Raw genomic sequence first — 23,343 nt, forward strand, 5'->3', positions numbered from 1 at the left:
TTTTTTTTTTGTTTTTTTTTTCCTTATCGAGTTAACAGAAAATGAAATCTTTCGTCAATTCGTGGCTGTGAAATGAATCGAACCGGAAGTTCAGTTTTACAACAGAACAGATTCGCAGTAACGGTTAAAAAAATATATTTATTTTATTTAATATTTTAATAATTCGCGAGGTAAATTTATTTCAATAACATAAAAACATACATCGACTCTAACGATGGGTTGTCTGAAAATTTCAAATAAATTGGTAACGTATAAATAGGGTTTTATTATTTTAGAACGAACCAACATTTACATTTATATATATATATATATATATATATATATATATATATATATATATATATATATATATATATATATATATTCTCTTCACTTTTATTAATTTGAGCTTTTTGAATTTCTGTTGAAGCTGTTGTTATAGATGACCTTAAGGTTTGAGAATGTGCTTGATTAAAAATAAAGAACATATATCCATATAAAGTTTAAGGTCATCCACAAACAACTCTTTCCGTGTGGCTTAGATGTACCAGCACATCAACACCGAGAAATGAGATTGGAATCACGGCCGTCACAGTCTTGTACTTTTCCTCCGCCCTAACATACTGATCTTTAGTAGATATCAGCTGTAAGCATTTCTAGCCGTTGTTTGCATTTCGATTTATAAATACGTATTGGCTGTTGCGAGAAATAAAACTGATTACAAAAACTATAACTTGCTGCTTTTTTTTTGCTTTTTTTAACAGTCTGGCATTTTTTTTTTTTCAGACAATGAAAAGCATGTATAAATATTTTGTTTTTCTATTTTTTTATTCGCGTTTGTCCTTCAGCAGTCACTAAGGAAAACGCAAAAATCGGTTGGAATTCCTCTGATGGTTTAAGACGTTTACATTTAAAAATAATTACATGTGCTCATAAATATACAGATATTTTTATGTTTTCGAGTTGTTATTTACCCATGCAAAATTTTAAATACATTATGTTGTTTGCACTTCTAAAATAGATAAGTATGGTTTTCTGAAAAAAAAAAAACATGATCACAGAAAATTGCATTGCGGCTTTTTTTTATTTTAAAATTTTTCCTGCTGTTTTTGAAAAATATAGAACAGGGATAAATATTGTTGTTTTTTATATATAATGATAGATGTGAATATTGGCTTTTTAATCAGGTGTAAAGTTTTGGATTTGTGTTCATATACATTGCTTACAAGAGTTGTTCCAAATGTAAAGCCTCCTATTTTTTGTTAACTAAAAAAATGAAGAGATACAAAGACGGGAGTGGTACTATTAAAACGCACAAACTTTTCTGCTCCAAATTTATTTTTCTACATAGTCACCAACATTCTCAATGCACTTTTGCCAGAAATTCAATGATGCATCTCTGCTTTTGATACACGTCCATGACAGGGGTTGCTTTCTTAAAGTCTCACACCGACAATATCTGCAACAGAGATTAAACTTTCAGGTCATGAATGCATCAGTTCAGTCATAATAACAATGCAATTTGCAATCCTCTTTGATCCAGTCATACGGTATAAAAATAGCAGGCATTATTTTAGATGCCCTATAATTTATAGGTTTCATCATATGTAAGAACTTTTCAACTCACCACTGGATCTTCTTCAACTGTTTGGGATAAGATTTAACTTAATAACCAAAATATCAGTGTTGTGTTATTATTTTAACAAATTGTTTCTATGCTTATCAACTCATTCCATATATATATATATATATATATATATATATATATATATATATATATATATATATATATATATATATATATATATATAGTATGTGTGCATGTAAACATTGAATTCCATTGCTTAATTATATTGTGGTGTTTTTTTTTTCGATTTCCCTAATCATTTTTGTGTCAAAAGCAAAACAAATATCACATTCTGTGTAACAATATTTTTATATATATTCATATTTACTTTATATATAATATATTTATAGATATAATTCAATCCATATATATTTATACTTAGTTTATATATAATATATTTATAGATATAAATCAATCCACCTTTGAGACAACAAACTATCTAGTCAGATTTATAAACTCTGCTTTCTTATTGCTTTTTGCATATTTTCTTTTAACACTGATTTGTAAGCATGCATTCACTTCTACCTCTGATTGCTCAGTTACTGATCCATGGCATCTTTTCGCTATGGATACTTAATTTCCAGATTTCCACCTTTGATTCCTTATCATTGGACTCCTCACCATCGATTCTATATCCTCTGGCTTGTTTTTCCCACGGACTCTATTTAACCAACCCTCTAAAGTTTGGACTATTTATATACATATATTTTTTCTGTTAATTGTATCTGTTGTGAGACCGAAAGTTACCTGCATCATGGACTCTTCCAGTACTATATTACGATGTGAAATAACCTTCTCAGAGAGCAGTATCGTAATATCATAGAATCAATAGGAGTACTCGTAGTGTGCAGCGCATACGACTACCCATAATAGACACCACCAGATAGTAAACTCCCCTTACCCTTTATCCTATCCTTGTAAACTTTTTGGTTAATATATCTTTCTTATACTTAATCTAAGTTTTGTGTTTTCCTTCCATGGTCCAAACCCTGAGTCCACATCAGTGGCGACAAAAGGATTGGAGAAAGACAATCACGCTGAAACCAAAATACCTGGCCAGTCCCATATCAATAGCAACAGAAAAATTCGAGAATTTCATCTTCACCACATCAGTAGTGAGAAAGGACCCATTTAATCACACAGCACTGTTGAATGAGGAAATAAGCTGGCATTACTACATGAATGATTACATACAAAATAATATGTTGGTTACCAACATCAGTTACGAATTGTTATGAAGTACATAGCTACAGCTTCAACTGACTACGAAACTGTATGCGGGAAACGAGTGCAGCGTGATACATCGACATCATCCGGTGAATAAAACTTGCCAGCCTTTTGTTCTCTCTTTAGATTTCACCTTACCACATGATGTAACGAAGTGGGATTTTATTTTGGAACATCATAAACACTTTGTCAATACATCATAAACACTTTTTGGAACATCATAAACACTTTGTGGATACATTCACACATTCAGCAAAACCTACACACTTTACCTCAGATTCTAGTGTTTACATTTCCTTGCACATAAATTAGCAACCATATAGATTCAAACAAACTCAGGGCTCGGTCATTTTTATACATTCTCTGGCAACCAAAATGTCATACGGCAATTCCTCCACCAGTAAAAATAAAAATGGACGGCAATTTACGAGAGGGCTGGGCCCCTGTCAAGTTAGCATGGGAAAACTATGTGGCTGCAACGGAAATTGAAAAAAAAAAAGCGGCAAATATACAAGTAGAAACTCTTCTCTTGGCTATTGGCAAGGAATATCTACAAATATATAAAAACCTGCCAATGGCAGCAGAGAAACGAGCAGACACACACAAAAAAAAAATTGAAAAGACTCAAAGGCTCCTTCGAGCCCCCCCCCCCAAAAAAAAATATCATATACCAATGGTATATATTTAATTTCTGCACACAGGAACAGGACGAAAACTTTGATGTTTACTTAAAAAAATTAAGGACCTTAATCAAAACATGCAAATATTGCACCCTTGAGAATGAATTACTGTGTGACCGAATTGTAATTGGCATAAGAAATAACAATGTGTAGGCCAGGTTTCTCGGTGAATCTGGACTCACTTTAGACCAGACAACAGACATTTGCAGGAACACAGAACAAGCCGAATAACAATTTGACAAACTCAAAAAATCAACAGAGAATCTCTATTACACAAAAGCAGATAAAAAAGACACATGAATTTATAAAGGAATGTAAATTCTGTGGGCAGAGCCGTGACAAAGGGAAGTGTCAGGCCTGTGGACTCACCTGCTTTAAGCGCAATCGCATTGCCAGGGTATGCCAATCACAGGCACAATCCCCCCCACCTCAAAGGCTAAATAAATCCACAACACAACGAACTGCAAAGGTGCGCTACTTTGAAACAAAAGTGACCAGCAGTGATGAAAGTATTTATGTTCTGGGGGCCCTTTCAGATCGCAAACAGTATCATTCTGATATTTGCTTATACATCCCAGGAGACAGCACAAAGACTACATGCAGATTTCAAATTGATACTGGAGCAAGCTTCAGTACCCTGGCCCTTGCTTACTACAAACACTTCACAAAAGCACCACTACAGATTTCTCACACCAAATTGAAGCTATATTACAATTCCATACTGCAACCCTGCGGCTCAGTAGGACTTCATTGTGAGATAAATGGCATAAGCAAAAGAAAATCAGTTTCCAGTTGGTGAACGACAACTCACTATCACTGCTTTCTGGACAAGCTATATCAGCTCTGAAGCTCATAGCTTTTAATACCGAATGTGTGCAACAGCTGAGTGAAGTAAAGGAGGCAAGGATAATCACTAAAGAAAATATCCTCAGCAAATATGAGGAAGTTTTCTCAGGCTTGGCGAAACTATAAGTGAATACAAAATTGAAATCATGTTAAGCCCATACAAAAACAACTCCTGCAAACGGAATTAAAAAAGAAATCTTGATGAATAGGTCGATCGAGGTATAATAGCTTGGGTCACAGAGCCGACTCCATCAATCAAAAACCTGGTGAATAAAACTTGCCAGAAATTAAACAAACTGCAGATATGCATTGATCCATACTACCTAAACAAGGCGATCAGGTGCAACCATTACCCAACGACAACTGGAATCTGTGTCTGACTGGCTACTACAACATGAAACAGCATTCACTCAGATCAAACAACTCATCACGAAATATTCTTCATTACTATGATGTCAGCAAGGAGGTCTCACTTGAATGTGACAGTTCAGAAGTTGGTCTTAACCCAGGATGCATATGCATCCTGAGCACTTACAAAAACTGAGCAAAACTATGCTCGGATTGAGAAAGAGTGTCTTGCCATCGTTTTTGCTGCAGAACAATTTGAACAATATATCCTCAGCAAGGAGAAAATCAAAGTATTCTCTGACCACAAACCACTGGAGACAATATTGGTCAAACCCATTCAGATGAGCCCAAAGCAACTTCAGCAGATGCGGTCAAGGCCCCAGAAATAGTCTCTGAACGTTAGATACAAGGCAGGGCCCCAAATGTACATTAGTGATACACTATCTTGGACGTCACCACTTACTGCTGCAGCCACAATTACAAGAATAGGAACTCGCAGAAGAGTTAGAATATATTAATATGGAAGATAGTCTCTTTGTCACTGACCACCACCTCTCACACATACGAGAGGGCACTAACCATGACACAACGTTAATGACACTTATAAAAGTCACAAAAAATGGCCAGAGGGCAAAAACGACAGCTCACTCAACATCAGAGAATACTGGCCATACTGTCTTCTGAAAATAGACTGGCATACCAAGGCACACGTTTTTTTTAATTACATTTTCACCCCAAACAAGGCACATTGCCACTTTGGTGTAGGGGGCTACTATCAGGGGCAACAACTACTGGGGCACTATGTTGGGATTTGGGCAGCAAGATGTTGGTTCGTGTTACACTTGAACTTCTGCATGTCAGTACAGTTGGGGAAGCAGGAACCTGGAATGGAATTCCAGAGTCTAGCGGTTCTGGGGAAGAAACTACTGGAGTAGAAAGATCTTTTACATCTAGGGATCTCTACTGTGTGGGGGTGGGATTTAGCTGTCTGTCGGGTTTGTCGAGGGTGTCTACATCGTGGGGGCACAAGTGTCTACAGTTCCCAGAGCATTCACCATTAAAATACTTGTAGAACAGGCAGAGGGATGCGACGTTTCGTCGATGGGACAGAGGCTTAAGGTTAGATGCCAGTTCAGGGTCTATCAGATTGGCGACTCTCTTTTGAACCCTGTCTAGGAGCGAGAGACTCGTAACAGATGCACCAGTCCAAATGTGACAGCAATACTCCATACATGGGCGAATGGTGGCCTTATAGAGGTACAGGATACTTTCGGGTGTTAGTAGTTTTCTAGCACGGTAGAGAGAGCCTACCTTCTTTGCAGCAGCCCTAGCAATGCTTTCAATGTAATTGTTCCAACTCATGTTTCCTGTGAACGTTAGGCCAAGCAGTTTGAAAAATGTACTCTCAGATAAAGAGTCATTGGCCATTGCTATTGGTGGAAGAGAAGGTTTCTTGTAATTATTGAAGGAAACCAGTTTAGTCTTAGCAGCATTGAATGTGACCATCCATTTTTGTCCCCATTCCACTACAGATTGGAGGTCATCCTCTAGTGTTTTTGCCGTTTCTTTAGATATGTGTTTATTTGTTTTCCTGTCATGCCTGTTATAGAGTGTGGTGTCATCAGTATATATACCTATCTCAGAGGAAATTTTGTCAGGGAGGTCATTAATGAATATTAGGAACAATAGAGGTCCAAGGATAGACCCCTGAGGCACTCCCGCATTTATATCATATTGTTTAGATGTACGACCATCGAGGACAACTTGGATTTTTCTCTTATCTAAGAAGGATTTAATTATATTAAGTATTCTACCAGTAGTACAATATGATCTAATTTTCCTGAGCAGACCCTCATGCCATACCCTGTCAAAAGCCTTAGATATATCTAGAGCTACCGCTCTGCCCTCCCCCACTTTTTCCAGTGAATGGTATATACGTTCAGAGATTACAGTGAGGATGTCTGCTGTGGAACGGGCTTGTCTAAATCCATATTGTTGGTCAGTCAGAAGTTTAGCATCTGTAAGGTGACGGATTAGAGCATGGTTAATTATGGTCTCAAATATTTTGGCGAAAAGTGGGAGGAGGCTAATGGGGTGATAATTTGATGGGTCAGTTCTTTCGCCAGAATTCTTGAATACTGGTACCACAGAAGCAGTTTTCCAACAGCGCCGAAAGCAAGATTCATTAAAGCATTTGTTGTAGAGTTTGGAGAGAACTGGAGCTACTTCAGCTGAGCACTTTTTTAATAGCACAGCTAGGATGAGATCGGGTCCACATGCTTTTGAAGTGTCAAGCTTTTTTATGATAGCATGCACCTGAGCAGGGGTGATTTTTAGATCGACTAGCATGGCGTCTGTCCGTAAAGGAAAGTCAGGCAGGGGTGGTTGGAAGGGTCCAGTGTGGAGTTTGTGTAACGGGATCCCAGACAGTGCCAGATATCCTATGCAGCTAGATGAAGATGGGAGAGGATGAGGTATAGTCAAGGGGGGGGGGCATGCTGACACTTGGTCAAGGAAAAACAGATGTTTATGAGATTTCTGTCCACCAGAGAAGAAATAGTATCTTTTTCAATGAAAAGAAAATATAAAATCTGATAATAGGATTCGTGGAACAAGAGATTGTTTTTCTAGTTGGATTTGGTAAAAATGAATTTTAACTACTAATTGAGTGAGACAGGTACAATGACTTGGGTTCAAAAGGTCTGCTTTGGTGTCTGGGAGGTGTTGTTGTTTGGGCCCATCTGTTGTATTTAACTACCAGACCACCAAGCCAGTGATAAGTTAGTTGGACAGATAAATAAATAAATTGAACCTAGGGAGAGATATGGTCATGAAAGAGGAAGAAGAGGGTCACAAGAAAATAGAAAATGAAAAGAATAAAATAAGGGGATAGAGAAAGGAGTTCACGAGAGAAGAAAAATAATAAGATAATGGGATAGAGAAAAAAAAGAGGTTCAGAGAAAAAAAAAGAAAAAGTAATCTTCAATATGAGAGAGGGGAGAAGAGGCCAGTTTTATAAAAACGATTGGCTTTTTAGAGTTAGGGCCCTTTTTACTGGCTGGCATCGAGGCGTCCACATCGCTCTCACCCCGCCTGGGGGGTGCGAAACCCTCATAGAAGCTAAGTTGAAAGGCTCTTGTTCTTAGCTGGGAAATTAATTAGAGGAACTTAAGTTATGCAACCTGCATCATGAAGCTCGGTTTAAGAAACTCGACTTTTAAACAAGTGTAGAACGATTTCTGAATAATTATTTTGTTGGTTTTTGCGAAAAAGAACCAGAGTTTTTCTTTCTTTCTCGATTGCTGGTCTGAATGAAGATGCAGTTTATTTCAGGTATGCCCTGACAGAGTGACGACCAGTGACCAGAGTGACGACCGAAATCGACAATGTTGCCACACGGACTTAGGGTCATGCACATTTCACGTGCCCTGAGCAGCAGAAAGATATTTTCCAGTGACTAGTGAGAGTCTGGTCACCCTTGAGAGGTCCACTACTAGACAAGTGAGAATGCAGCCCTGCTGGGTGGCATCTATGGTCCTGTGAGCTGGGAGCAGTGAACACGGCCAAGAGTACATCACAAGTATGCTCCCGTGAACCAGGATAGCGACGGATGCAGCCTGGCCCTCGGACAAGAGAGGGCGTTAGGGTTATATTTGAGGCAAACCGACTGGCAAGCATATTAGCCTTGTCGGTTGCTGAGCAAACAACCTCGTGATTGTTGGTTAGTGGGGCAATTGTTGATTGCCCATTATTTACTACACTGTTGTAGATTTTCCAGATGTCATGAGTTCCTAATTTTTGTGTTTCGATGCGTTTTTTAGTGGTTTCAGTAAATTCTCTCTTAGCTGTTGCTATTTCTTTCTTAACGTTACTTCTAGCTACTATATACTTCTGTCTGTTTTAACTGGACTTATGTTGGTTAAATCTGTGGTATGCATGCTGCCTTTGAGCAATGGCAGTTGCGCAAGTAGAAGTAAACCATTGGGGAGAGTGGGGCTTGCTATAAAATTTCTGCATGGAACATGTGCTTCAATTGCTATTTTGAACTATTCAGTTGTCTCATTTGCACACTGCTCAGCAGGAAGCGAAAAAATATTTTCCCATGGGACATCTCTGATAAGATCTCTGATGGCTTCCCAGTCAGCCTTTTTATAGTATCTCGTTGTTTTGAGCACTGGCTCTTCAGTTTTGGGTCTAGAGTTTAGGGCGATTTCGACCATTATCACTGCATGATCAGCGTTCCCGAGTGGGCTGTCAGCATTTTTTATACAGTCATCTGGAACTGTGGTCAGAAACAGATCTAGAAGTGATGCGTGTTGTTCTTGCTGGTCAGGGAAATGGGTTGGAAACGTAACCATTTGTGATAGGGAGTGAGATATAGCGAAGCTATGTGTTGTGCTGCCCGCTGCATCTGTGTAAGTAGAGAATCCAAGCCAGTTTTTGTTATGGACATTAAAGCCACCAAATACATGTACTTGTGCACTAGTGTCGAGGGAGAGTGCTGTGTCTCACTATTATGAGCACTGGGCAATATTTGATAAGCTCCCAGAATCTAAACCTTAAAATGGTATCTGAACACCAAGAAAAGAGAGCCAATAGAACTTCCTCCATCACAAAACTGGCCAAACATTTTGCACAAGACTATTTTACAAATGAAACAGAAAGCAATCTCCACAACGGAAATAACCCAAAAGAGTCGTCAAAAAATACACTAAGACTTTCCATGGCAGAAAACTGGAAGAATGGGCCAACCAACAACATGCCAAATATTTCTTGGATGAACTATCACAGGAATATAGAGAGATAATAGAGAATGTGGATTGGCTTAAAAAAGAATCTCTTCACTATGATCAGGAGAGAATGATAAGATCAAGGCTTGATAACCAATGCTTTTAAAACGATGAGTGGTCTCAGCAATAACAACAAGTGCAGGTTGTACCGAGAAAATGGGGTATTAAGCCTGACATACTGATATGGGACAAGAGAGAAAAAGTGGCAGCCCTAGTTGAAGTAATTGTCCCTAATGATGCTGGCCTTAACAGAGCAGAGAGGGAGAAAATAAAATACCAAGGATTTATGTACGACATGAAAAGAAACTGGAATCTTAAGAAGGTATCAATCATACCAGTCATTATAGGAGCAACCAGGCTAATCAAAAAGAATTTCAATAACTATCTGGCGAATATACCCGGTGAACCAAGTGTAAGAGAAATACAAACAATAGCACTTAAAGGGACAGTTACAATCTTAAAAAGATCTCTTAGTTGGAGTAACTATACTAATGGGGGAATGTTTAGCATCTGGTAGAACGTCCCATCCCCAGCAAAAATAAAGTGAAAAGAAAATTAAAACAACAGTGAAATTCATGGCATTCAGTCCATACTAAACACAGCCTGCAATATAATGTTCTGGCCATGAATGCATGCAGAGATTGCAGAAGCTTTTCGAAAGTGTGAAATCTGCCAATTAACCCAACCACAACAGCAACAGCCTCTGGTGATACCAGTTCACTCCTGGCAATGTGTTGCTAGTAACTGCTTTAAAGTAAATAACAATTTTACATATATTCTGACTTTGTGGAAGTTGGCTAGCTTCTAGATCTAAGTAGAAACTCCCTTGTTAGATACATGGCACACCAACAACAATGATAACTGGCAATACAACCAACTATGCAAGCAGCGACTTATGCAAATCCCTACAATCATAGGACGTCAGGCAGCCTTCATCATCACCAAATCAAATGGATGGATTGAAGCGGCAGTGAAGTCGATGAAAGGAATTATAAAATAATTAGAAAAAGAAGGAACAGACTTCTGGAAAGTTATACTGGAAAGGCGCAACGCAATCACACCTGGCATGCACAGTTCACCAGCATAAAGGTTCTCTTTAAGATGCACTTGCTCTATACTACCTTGTAAAACCACATTCGTACATAAAAGACAAATAGCAAAATAATAATATGACCGTCACACTACGCCAGCCTGTAAGGGTGAAATGTCATGTACAGATCCCTAATAGTGATTGGAAACCGCACAATTATAGAGTTCAAGTAAATGGGAAAATCTACAGAAGTAACTGAATTCACATCCATCAACTGACCACCATCTCAACCAGTGCATTCATCATACCAGCCAACAGAAGATAACAATTTCCAGGTGAAACCAGTGCTGCAACGACCTCTAAGTATGTTGCTACAGTTTCAACTGACTATGAAATTGTACACGTGAAACGAGTGCAGCTCAGTACGTCGACATCTTCCACTAAATAAAACTTCTTGCACTTAGATTTACAACTCAGCCTTTTGTTCTCTCTTTATATTTCATCTTACTACAAACACCTACGGAATATTTATGATTATTTAAAATCTGTCCAAACAATATAACGATCAACCAAAGTATCCAGAGCGATTGCTTACACAAAAAATACTAGTTTGTTCAAAAAAAAAAAAATGACAAACTCCAGAGCCAAAGTATGACAACTTTTCGAAAAAAAACTATTCACCAAATTGCAAATGCAGCGAAGTGATTAAAAAAATTATAGAATTGAAAAAAAAAGTTGAATTTCAACAAATTAAATGATTCTCCCCTCAAATTCACCGAGGCGAGTCCTTGTCTTTTCCATAAAAAGGACAAGTTCTCACACAAAAGAAAAAAATTCAAAGCATTTTTTAGAAAATTCCTAGCATTTTTTTTTTTTTTGCTTCTGTCTAATGGATAATCTTTCTTTTCTCTCGTTCCCACACTTCTAAAAAAAAGTTGTCTACAATTATAAAATTCCCCAGCAAAGAACAGAAAAAAAAACCCTGCTTACTTGCAAACACTTAGGCAAAAGAATATGTTGGATGGCCATCTAGAAATAAGTTTTCTTTTTTTATTACTTTCTTATTATTTATGGCTGATATTTTTTGGCTAATAAAAAATAAGTGTGAAGACAATTAAAGTTAACGGAACAATGGTATCTTGAAAGAGTTAAATTAGCAGCAAGTTCAATTTAACTAATTGTCTATGCATTTCTTTTTTTGTTGCAAAAATAACATTTTTAAAAAATCTGTCTAAATTTTCTTGTGTACCTCCCCTTGGTACTCGGGTCTTCAAAGCAACAGTAATTGCGGTAATTTTCTTTTTTTGTCTGTGCCTTGTTCATCCCCTTATTCTACTTTATTATATTATAAAACCACTGTCATATTTTTTTTTCTAAATATGGAAAATTTCCAAAACATAATCATCCGCATGGATCAGCAACAAAAATTCGAAGAAAAGCAACTGCTCCACCAACAAAAATCAGATGAAAAACAGCAAAAATTGGAAGAAAGGCAACAACTACATCAACATAAATCAGAGGAAAACAGCAACAATTGTTTATGGAGTTATATACACAACAAATAGAATTCCAATAATTTACACTTCAGAAAACTGAACTACAACAAAAGCAACTTGAAGAATTGTAAATTCATTAAATGGCTCTTTTTTTTCCTCTAAAAAAGACAATTTTTTTCCCAAAGTACAAACTACAATTCGATTGAACCATTTGATTGTTGATTGTTTTTGTTTTACGGCATATCAAACCTTTTCAGGTTATTTAATGCCGAATCTAGTGATTTTGAAGTAATTCTTTAATAGAATATATTTGTTTTCTTCAAGTCGTTTACTATTTAACCCATAGTTGAGACCCTAACAAGTACTGAAACATTTGAATAAGTACCAAAGAACGACAAAACATTCAAAGCCTTTTGCAAGTGCTATGAAGATATTTTTAACATAGACTGTGAACACTGGTCCAGTGAATAAAAGGTAAGTCTACTATTAAGTAGAAAAGTAAAAAGTGCTGCCTATATATATATATATATTGCCATATATATTTTATAACTTACTACCTAGCTCTACCTACGTATTGAGCAGTTGAAGTAAATACTTAAAGTTTACGCATAAATTTATACTTTCATATATTAATTTATATGATTAAATGAAGTAGTCATATATATATATATACTTCTGCTAGTATATATATATATATATATATATATATATATATATATATATATATATATATATATATATATACTAGCAGAAGTACCCATCGTTGACTGGGTTCAAAAACAGCCTACAGAAAATGGACTGTGATTGATGAAAGTATGATAGGTTATGTAAAGAGATAGGTTTTGATACTCAAAAATTTTACCCCAAACAAAATATGATGAAAGTAAAGATAATTTTTGCGAAGTATATTTTTTTATATCAACTTTGTTTCCATTCGTAGCCAAGAGTGACCAACAAAATGATGTTTCCTTACAAAGAGAAAATGTTATATATATAATAATATAAATATACAAGAAATAAATGTTACCATAGTCAATAAAAGTTACTTTTATGGTAAAAAAGTTCATTGGTTTGTATTTTTAAGTAGTTTGTAAAAAAAAAAAAAATTTTTAATTCACGAACCAGTTTAAAAAAAAATCCAAATGGCAGCGACTTTGAAATGGAGAGCCCCGTTTTCAATTTGAAGGAGGGCATCTGATCATTCTGTGTTAACAATTTAAGAGAGTCTCGTCAACGTAAGGAATATTTATAAACATATTTTAATGTTTTCCGTTATTTTGTGCTTAAGGAATATTCGATTATGGCATGTTTAGTTTATATAAAAATTCATTTAAGTAGTTATCGCCTCAAATTTCGTTTTCATTTCAGTTCGCTGAAATTATTTCAAGTAAAGAGCATTAAAAACTATTTCAAAACAAAAAAAAACATGAACTGAACATTTATTGACTATGGTAACATTTATTTCTTATATATTTATTTTTTTGAGTAGTTGTTTGTTGACTTTTCTGCTAAACACTCTTACTAAATGATATCGATGAAATATCGAAAAAACAAAGAAACAAAAACAGTTTTGAAAAATAATGAAGCTTTACTTACTTTAGTAAAATAATCCAGAACAGCAAAATGGGATATTAAAAAAGTAAACACGTAATTACTTTAGCTTTTTAAAACAAAGAATCGATATAAATATGAATAAGAAGAAAATGGCACCCTTTTCAAGCAGAACAGCTTCGTTTCAATTTTACAGTACTGAACGGTGTAGTATTGTGCCGTCGGATCCAGGGTTGTACTATTGTAATGTAAAGAACATGCAAAAAGGGTTGTAATCAACTGAATTTCTTCTAGTAAACTGACAAAAAAAAGCTTAAATAGATATATAAATAAAAATAAAAAGGTTATGTAAATGTTTTGAAAAAGACACGTAATCACGTGAGCAGGATTTTTTCCTTCTTTTGACATGATAACAAATAATGTTCTTATTTTTTATTATTTATCTATTTATCTGTTTTCAAAAGAGTGCCACGTGCAAGTGGAGAAGGAAAAAAACAGATTTATGCAAAATTTGTGTTGAGAATTGTCTAAAGTTCCGACTTTTTTTTTGGCTTTCACTTTAATAAGAACGTGAATTTATGAGGTGAATTAATTCGACGCAATATGATTCAACTCAAAAAAATAAACAAAAGCTAACGGGAATTAAGATTAACGTTAAGGTGTTATTGTGGACCCTCACCCCTTTTAAAAACCTTGTTAAACTTTGTGACATATTTCCATTCTATGGAGGTCAGGTGCGAACGAACACCCCATAATTTTATTAGACCATGTTTCTTCAAACTGAAACATAATTATAAAAGTATACTTACGCAGATAGATATGAAAGTCTTTATTAAAGTTTGTGCCATATTTCCTTTCCATGGAGTACAGGCGCGGACGCAGACCCCACAATTTTATTATACCATCCCTATTTAAGTTGAAACATACTTATCAAAGTATTATTATGTACATCTATATCAAAAACTCTTGTAAACATTTTTTTTTTCATTTTTTATTTCCATACTTTGGGGGCCAGGCCTGAACGCAGACACCCACAATTCTTATGAACCACCGTTCTGCCAGATCAAACATACCCATTCCTGATCCTCGATACATCTTCTATCATTATATGCAATCAGTTTTTTAAAATAATCAACCATATAGGAGCCTATTCGTGACCAGACACACACGCACACACAGACGTTTAGCTTTATATTATAGATATATATATGGCTTTAAGATTTGAAATTGCATTCTAGAAAAACTTGCGATAGCAGTGATTAATTGCTAACCTTATGCTGCATTAGATGCCAGGATTCTTCCACTTGTGACTTTTTCAAGTCTTCCAAAGAAATTGCCATATCTTGAGAATCGAAAATATCTTTTGGAAATTCTTTAATTATTCTCCATTGGTTACTACTGTAAAAAACAAAACATAATCGAAATGAAATCATTTAAAACAGGGGAGAAGCAAATAAAATCTTTTTTAAATCAATTTTTACAAAAAAACAAAACAAAAACATTTTAAAGGCTTAAAATTATATTTTAATTCGTAAGTATCACAATATACTAAACAAGTCAGCCATTTTAATCTATCTATGATTCTACTGATATATTAATAAAATTAATTACCATATATAAACACAGGTGTTACATATAATACCAACATGATTATGCTTTCTGCCAATATACAATGTGTGTTTCCGGAAATTGACAATCACTTTCAATATTTTTGTTTACATTAATTCTGATCTAAGTCTCACAAAACTTATTTAGAGAAAGTGGTCGTAACTTTTACTCTCCTATCAATCACCAGGATTTCTTCTTTACTGGATACATTACCAACTCAGTTTGTCATTGTTTCATGTTCTTATTGCATGATATCATCTTTTATCAAATACCACTTCTCTGAATAAATACGAACTGCTCTACTAGGTTAGGAACTTATTTTTCCGTCATTGATTGGCCAACAACAATCTCATTAGCGAAATATTTTTGGTACTTCCATACTATTTTAACCAAAATATTTTTTTTTTAATCCCAACCTAACCCTAAATTAACCCTAACCTAAGTGTTATGTTCAGTTTGGCATCGGTTGGTTTAGCTTGGTTCATATTCTGTAGAATCAAATAAACATCAATACACAGTGATCTTCTACTATAACATCTAAACTATTTTATGGATATTTTTTGGTCAAGTCATTGGTTTATATTCTATTTCGGACATGGGTCCTAATTAGAAATGGGCAACATATGTTTAGCAACTTCCAAATTCAAAAGGAATTTTGAAGTCTTATTGATCAATTAGAAAGTTAATTCTCACTCTAGCTCTTTTATAAAACAAAAAATAGCAAGAATTAGGGCTCTAAACTAAAGAAAAAAATATTTGTTCAATTTTTACTGACAGATCTATAGACTTATATTTTTGTCAGCTAAATTTTTCAAAGTAATCTTAAGTTTGCTCTATCGATCGAATACCACATTTTGAAATTATTTAAAATAGAACTTTGGAAAAAAAGATTCGTTTCTAAACAGGATTATTCTATGTAAAGATTAACTTAACAAGTAAGTTGGACGACCATTTTTATATTAGACTTACATAGAACCCTGAAAAAATTATTTTATAGTAAATAAAAGTGAACTGTTGGGTAAAAATTGTTGCTTCATCAATATTATCAGAACGTTGTTTTTTAATTAAGCAATAAATTACAGAATACAAATTCACTACAATGCACTCTTTGGTGTTTTCCTCTTATGGACAGATCTTACTATATATATATATATATATATATATATATATAGTAAGTTATAAAATATATATGTCGATTAAGCTACACTTAATATTCCGCGCATAAGCTTGAAGAATCCTAGAGTGGATGAAACGCAGAATATTCATGTAGCTTAATCGCCATATATATTTTATAATTTTATAACTTACTAACTAGCTCTACCTATGTATTGAGCACTGTTGAACTAAATGAAGTAGTTATATATATATATATATATATATATATATATATATATATATATAGGGTGATTCCGAAAGTAGCTCCCTATTCTAAAATAACAAGAATTTATTCTTTATTCAAATTCTGTAATATGTTTCTCAAATTTTGTGTGTATGTTACTTAATGTATTGTAACTAAATCTATGCTTTTGTTTTCTTTTCACATGTATTATACGAATTTGGTTTTAAATCTTGCAGGGAGAATACGTGAAGCTATTAATTCCATCCTGCAAGAGTTTCTTGTGAAATCAGTTGATATGGTTCATGGTCGACTTGAAAAGCTGGTGGCAAATGGTGGTGCCCATATTGAATTTTAAATAAAAATCCATGTAATATACTTTTTTCTCATATCCATTTATTGGAGAAATTATACTTAAAAAAAATATTGTTATTTTAGAATAGTGAATTACTTTCAGATCACCATGTATATATATATAAAGAGCAGAGTGTATTTTAATGTGATAGTAAAATCATTAATGCAATTAAAATACAAGAAAGAACAGTGCTCGTTGTAATGCAGATATATAATAAGCTCAATAGGCATATATATCCTAGAGTTATTTTAATATTTAGTAAGATGATTGATAATTTATAATTAAAATTAAAAATGAAAAATCGGTTTCATAAGAAGGAACACAACAAAGCCAATAAATTGTACGATCGTTTCGAAAATGATGTTTTTATTGAGATAGACATTAAGTCATGGACAATAATTTTAAACAAAGTCTCCTTATCAGCAAAAATTATATATATATATATATATATATATATATATATATATATATATATATATATATATATTCCTCTCAGATAACGTGAAAATCTTTTCCCCATATTAAGAATGGGTTTCTTATCTCTATGTTTTATCCAGCCAAATGGACAGTAGAAACTGGAAGTCAAAAAAAGCAGTCAATCTTGATTATGACCGGATAGTAATTTATTTTTACACAGATGCAAGTTATCAGACGTACTCCAATCGTTTTGATGATCTCTCTATATCTTTCACAAAATCTGGTTGCATTCATCTAAGACTTCCTCTATGTTGCAGCCATAATCCCCACAGCACCACAAGAAAATATAAGAGACATTTATCCATTGTTCGTGTATGCATCTCTTTATTAACCTCGGCGCACGTCTTTCTCTTTTGTATTAGAACTTTAATGCATTTCTCTTATGTTTCTTCTTTTCTGTTGTAGATCATGGTAAGTACAGCCTTACATTTTTGTGTCCTCTTGTATAGCTAAAAGAGTCATCTGCTCCTAATAACAGGAAATACTCGTATAGTTATCCCCTCCCCCCGGTAACAAGAAGTAACCAAGAAGTAATCTCCCCTAATAGCTATGTATAGAGGCAGCCATTTGCTTTTTGTGTAGATCTTAGTAATGGGTTTGAAAGACACAGTTTCCCAGTTTACATGGTGCTATGAACAGGATCAATATTGAAAAGTGTAGAAATTTGTAAAACAACATTGAATATACTCATCACCAAACATCATGAAGCAAGAAAGCGTGCATCTATTGAAGCAACTTATTGAGCTTCAGAAAGAAAATATCGAGTTAAGAAAAGAGATGCTTCGCAATCGTCGCAACATGTCACAGGTGAAAAATGGAATGACCCTTGATAGGACTGACAAAGAATGGCCATTGGACATATGGACTCGATACTAGGATGTACGCAGCTTGTAACAGGGAAGTACGTTTTATACAACAGATGGCAGTGAAAGAATTATACAAAAAGTCTACTGACAGAAATTTCATTCCATGTGGCAGAACGAGTGTGTAAGTAACACATTTCTTATTGAGACTGCGTGGCCAAGTTTCATGAATTCTAATTCAATGGCCAAACTAACAAACTTGCCAGTAGGAAGTGGACAATTCAAATAACATGATTGCCGGACAGATGATAATCGGACTTAGAAACACAGAATACTAAAGAAAGGTACTGGCAGAGGTAACTTCGCTTAATACACTGGAGCAGAAATTTTCAGGGTTGGTCTGCCTGGAGGCAACAGACAATCAACCCTCCACTTTAACGATGCTATTATCTGGTGTACAAAAGCCAAACCAAGAACAGCACTACCAGAAATGGAATGGATAGCACGGTCTATAATTATCCCCAACTGAGTGGGGCCAATATAGGTATTGTCAGGCCCTTCAAGAATTCCATGGATCAAGGGATGAATACACTCATTGGTTTGTTGACATCGCATGTATAAACGATAGCCTCCTACAGAACAGAAGAAATGAAGAGAAAGTATATTACATGGACTCAATAGAATTGTCGTTCTAGCATGTAATTGACTACATCAGTCACTATGCAGACAAAGGGATTTTATCAAATCCAGACAAGTTTCACTTTGCCAAAATGAAAGTGGAGTTCGCAGAATTTCTGGTTACAACAAACGGTGTTAAACAAAAAGAATGACAGAAGCCATCCTTCACTTCCATGCTCCAACAAGTATGTGTTTAGGTTCTGTTTGGACTTGCGAATCAGGTGGCATATGCTCTTTCACAAACTGAGGTTATGGCCTCCTTCCAAGAACTATCGAGGACAAAGAACAGAAAGTTCTATTTGGATGAAACACTTCCAAGAATCGAAAAGTTTGAAAGAACAGCGATAGGACAGCAAAACAGGAATATCGTTCTTTCTATTTTAGAAAAACTGAGTTGTGGAGATGGTCACTGGAAGTCCATTCTAGCTGGATCCAGTTTTACAAATGGCACAGAGTCGTGATTGCACTAGTGAAAGAAGCTTTAGCCCTGGTCTACGGACTAGAATCCCACTGGATGGTCATACTCAGGTGCCCGAATTCACTGATAACAGTGGATCATCTGTCACTAATAAAGGTATTTTTAAAGCAGGCCCTGGAAAATATTAACCCCGCTTGTTAAATTTCAATGAAAGGACATCGATGTACAGATTCCTGGAAAACCTAATTTAGAACTTAATTGTGCATCCCAATAACCAGCAGGTACCCCCCTCAAAAATCATGATCAAATGATTGACACTACAGTCAAAATCACCTTCACGTTGATGTACGAAAATGATCCTATTACCTGGGATCGTGGCCACAGCAACCATAGATGAAGAATCTTAAGAAATCTAATAGCTTCTCCCAGTCATCCAACGACCTTCAATCCATAGCTCGTTTGATGGCCTATATATGAAAATTACATTGCCTGGAAGGAGTTATTATCAAAGGCAACAAAGCCTTAATACCTTGACAAGTTTGCACAAAGGTATTGGAATCCCTTCACTCTATACATCAAAATGTGAATGATATGCTGGCGAATGCAAGACAACTGGTTGGGTTTGGATGCTAACATTAGGCAAAGCAGATCCCAGTGCCGCACTTGCAATACGATTGCACTATCTCCGTCCAAGGAGCCCTTGATGTCACCAGCAAACCTTGAAATTCCATTCCAAAATGTAGTGGCTGACTTTGTCAATATACAGGGTAGGAACTTTATGGTGTATACTGATTGATAAATTGGATGAGTGAAAGTAATTCTGATGACGTCGGGGAGGGCCAAAACTGTATGCAACACCTTGAGAACTTGCTTCTGTATTTATGTTGTAACTGAAGAAATCTTTTTGGATGGAGGACCACCGTTTCAATCCAAGGAGTATGAGCTATTTTTTAGGAAATGGGGTATACGGAAACATACCTCATCAGCCTATTATGCTCAAAGCAACTGTCATGCAGAGTTAGCCATTAAGACTGCAAAATGTATAATAGTTGACAACATGGACAGCTATAGACTACTTGGGCATTACTAACTCATTGCAAGAAGTTGAAGACCTACAAACATGGGAGTGGTACCGTTAAAATGAGAGACCTCTTGTGCTCCAGAATTTAGTTTTCTACAGTCACGACCATTCTCAAAGCACTTTTGCTATGAATTCAATGACAGATCTCTGCTTTTGCTGCACATCCATGATAGAGTTGCTTTCTTAGAGCCTCACACTGTCAATAGCTGCAACAGAAAGATGAAACTTGCTGGTTATGAATGCATAAGTTCAATCATCATAACAATGCAATTTGCAATCCCTTCTGATCCATTATAGCGGAATAAAAAATAGGAGGTATTACTTTTGGAACGTTCTTTGCATGTAAATCCAACCATTTCTTCTACATTGTCTTTTTTGCTTTTTTATCCTGAACCTCGTGTGTGTTACTCAAGCGAACACAATGCACAAAATGGCAGCAGTGTGTTCAGAAAATATAGCTGAACATGTGCATGACTAAAAACATTAACGCTAGAATATCTAATATTCTAATTTTTAATAAAATCGCCATGAAATGTGAAACTGGTTTAGAAAAAAAGTTTCATCAAGGACGAATTGATTAATAAGGAATCTATCCAAGGGAAATAACTCCAGGTCTATTCACTATTAATTACAGAAATGGTTCTCTTGGCCTATTCGTACAAATGACAATCAGAATATTATTGTGTTCAAAGCATAGTGGGGCTGTTTTGTAGAAAGTATGCAACAATAGTCACAAAAATACCATCAATGCATGTGCATGTGTTCTACTGACACATGCAATTTAGCCCTGAGGAAATGAGGGCATCCAAATAAGATTCTAATGTGTCCATTTGATGATTTCAAGTCTAATTGCTTGTATTTCAACTCAATCACTAAATACAAACAAAATTGCAATTCCATGCTTAGGGTCTAGAAGAGAATATTTTTTCAAAGGATAATTTAAGGATCTGATAAGCAAATTGAGACTTCTTTCAAAATCAAGGATTTTAATAAGATAACCAAAAATACACCAACAGCAAACGGTAATTAGTTGAGTTTTCATCAATATTGTCAATTCAAAAATGTAAAAAAAAAAATCCGTTTTGTTAGCTTTTTATAAATACTACAAAGCCCATCTGCACGTTGGCTTCTTCCATGCAGTTTTCCCATCATTCAGTCAATCTTAATTAATGGACTGCCAGCTATGAATCCAAGAGAACATCCGATCTGTTGCTAAGGTTGCTAGTAAAATGATTCCATTATTCTAACACTCCAAAAAATACTTAAGTCTTGATACAAAAGTCAGCGACATCTTAACAGCATAATAACGTTAATATATTAATTCTCTTTAGATTATCAATGTTAACTGCCACTGAGCCTGGTCAGTACTAGATGGGTGACTAGATGCTGTATGTATTTAGATAAGCGGCTATGTACTAAACATTCCTGCCTCGCACAGTTCCAGGTCACCCTTTGGCAAGGTGTAGCACTTGTTAACCTCCCTCTGATATTCTGGAGGTTACTATACAGGAGGTAGACAGAATTCCTAATAGAACTTATAAACACTAATTTGAACAAAATATAAAATAAACTATTCAAAACACAAAAAAGAAAAAAGTCTTATCGCACACACACACACACACACACACACACACACACACACACACACACACACACACATCACATCACACATATGAACGACCCTAGAATATGAAGCACATAGAATATGATGGTGACAACTTTCTAAAAGCTCTCAAACCAAAATGCACTTATCACCATAAAAACAAAACCTCGGTATATATAAGTAGGTTCATTCCACAATCAGATTTTGTCACAGTTTGCTTGATCTGTGTTAGTTAATAGACTTTCTTGTGTGCAGGGCGTTTAGCAGAGTGCTTGCCTAGTATGCAAGAGGCTCGGGTTTCAAATCCTAAATTCGGATATGTCTAACTGATAAGCCCAAATGAGGGCGAAACTCGAGTCTTGGACTTCCGTTTTTTTTTACTGTCATTGCTCTTGTGAGCTGCGACATTGTTTGGCTGTGGAAATAATTATATATATATATATATATATATATATATATATATATATATATATATATATATATATAATCCTGGTAATTTTTTTCATATGAAAAGTTACTGTTTTTATATAGAGCTATTTTTAGTACATACATTTATGCTAAATGTGTAAATAAAGTAAATAAATGTGCAACTTTTAATAATGTTTTAATCTGCTATTAATAATTGTTGGTTTCCATATTTTTAATTCTATATTATTTTGTTCTTAGAAGTTCCAACATATGCTCTGCTTCTTTGAGATGTCTTACTCGCCACCTTCTTGTTCTCTGTCTATTTTTACCTCACAAGGGCAGATAATTTCTCGTTTCCCTCCATATGTGGTTACTTTTAAATACCTCCAAATATTACGGATTTGTGATGTTTTTCTAGTTTCTCTCTTAACTTTCTATCTTTCTGCATACAGTCCTTGGTCATGAGATTTTATGCTTGTCTTGAACAAGATATTTAAAAAAGATAAAATCGCGTCTAAATGCTGTCCTAATGTTATCTTCTGAATTTTTTTAGACAAACCTTTCATATACAGTTGACGCACTGTGGTGTGTTTTCAAGCAGCGTCCTTTACTGTTTGATTCTGTAGAAGATTGGAAATTACATCGACTAAAACGTTGTGGAAATAACAAACAAGACGAGAATGGTAATTCGAATAATCCAATTAATTCAAATTATCAATTCTCATCTGAAAGAAGATAAACTATATTTAAACATGGAAAAGATATTACTAGAAAGAAAGAATACATTTGAATAAAGGTGGCGGACTCATCTTTCAAAACGTAAAAATATCAATCTAGATAAAGTTAGGTTTCTATATTTGTATGTACAAGATTTACACCTAAACTAATTAACCGATCATTATGAATTTGGGAACACAAGTGCTAGGTGTAAGTGGTTTTAATATGGGTTCTATTTAGTTTAAGAGAGTAAAAATTTAGATACCTTCCATTTTTGTGATATTT

General features: G+C 35.0%; 1 protein-coding gene across 4 annotated transcripts in view; it reads right to left on the reverse strand.

Annotated features, from left to right (window-relative positions):
* Positions 1-23,343, reverse strand: part of LOC145293168 (doublecortin domain-containing protein 1-like) — a 562,737-nt gene that overhangs the window by 283,561 nt on the left and 255,833 nt on the right. For all 4 annotated transcript variants that reach the window (XM_080139630.1, XM_080139632.1, XM_080139631.1 and 1 more), the window contains exon 17: positions 14,846-14,972. In XM_080139630.1, coding sequence (XP_079995756.1) covers positions 14,846-14,972 — 127 coding nt within the window. The remainder of the gene's footprint in view (positions 1-14,845; positions 14,973-23,343) is intronic.

This window comes from Euprymna scolopes, chromosome 14 (assembly GCF_053919585.1).
Source record: "Euprymna scolopes isolate OS-2025 chromosome 14, ASM5391958v1, whole genome shotgun sequence".
NCBI classification, from domain to species: Eukaryota; Metazoa; Mollusca; class Cephalopoda; order Sepiida; family Sepiolidae; genus Euprymna; species Euprymna scolopes.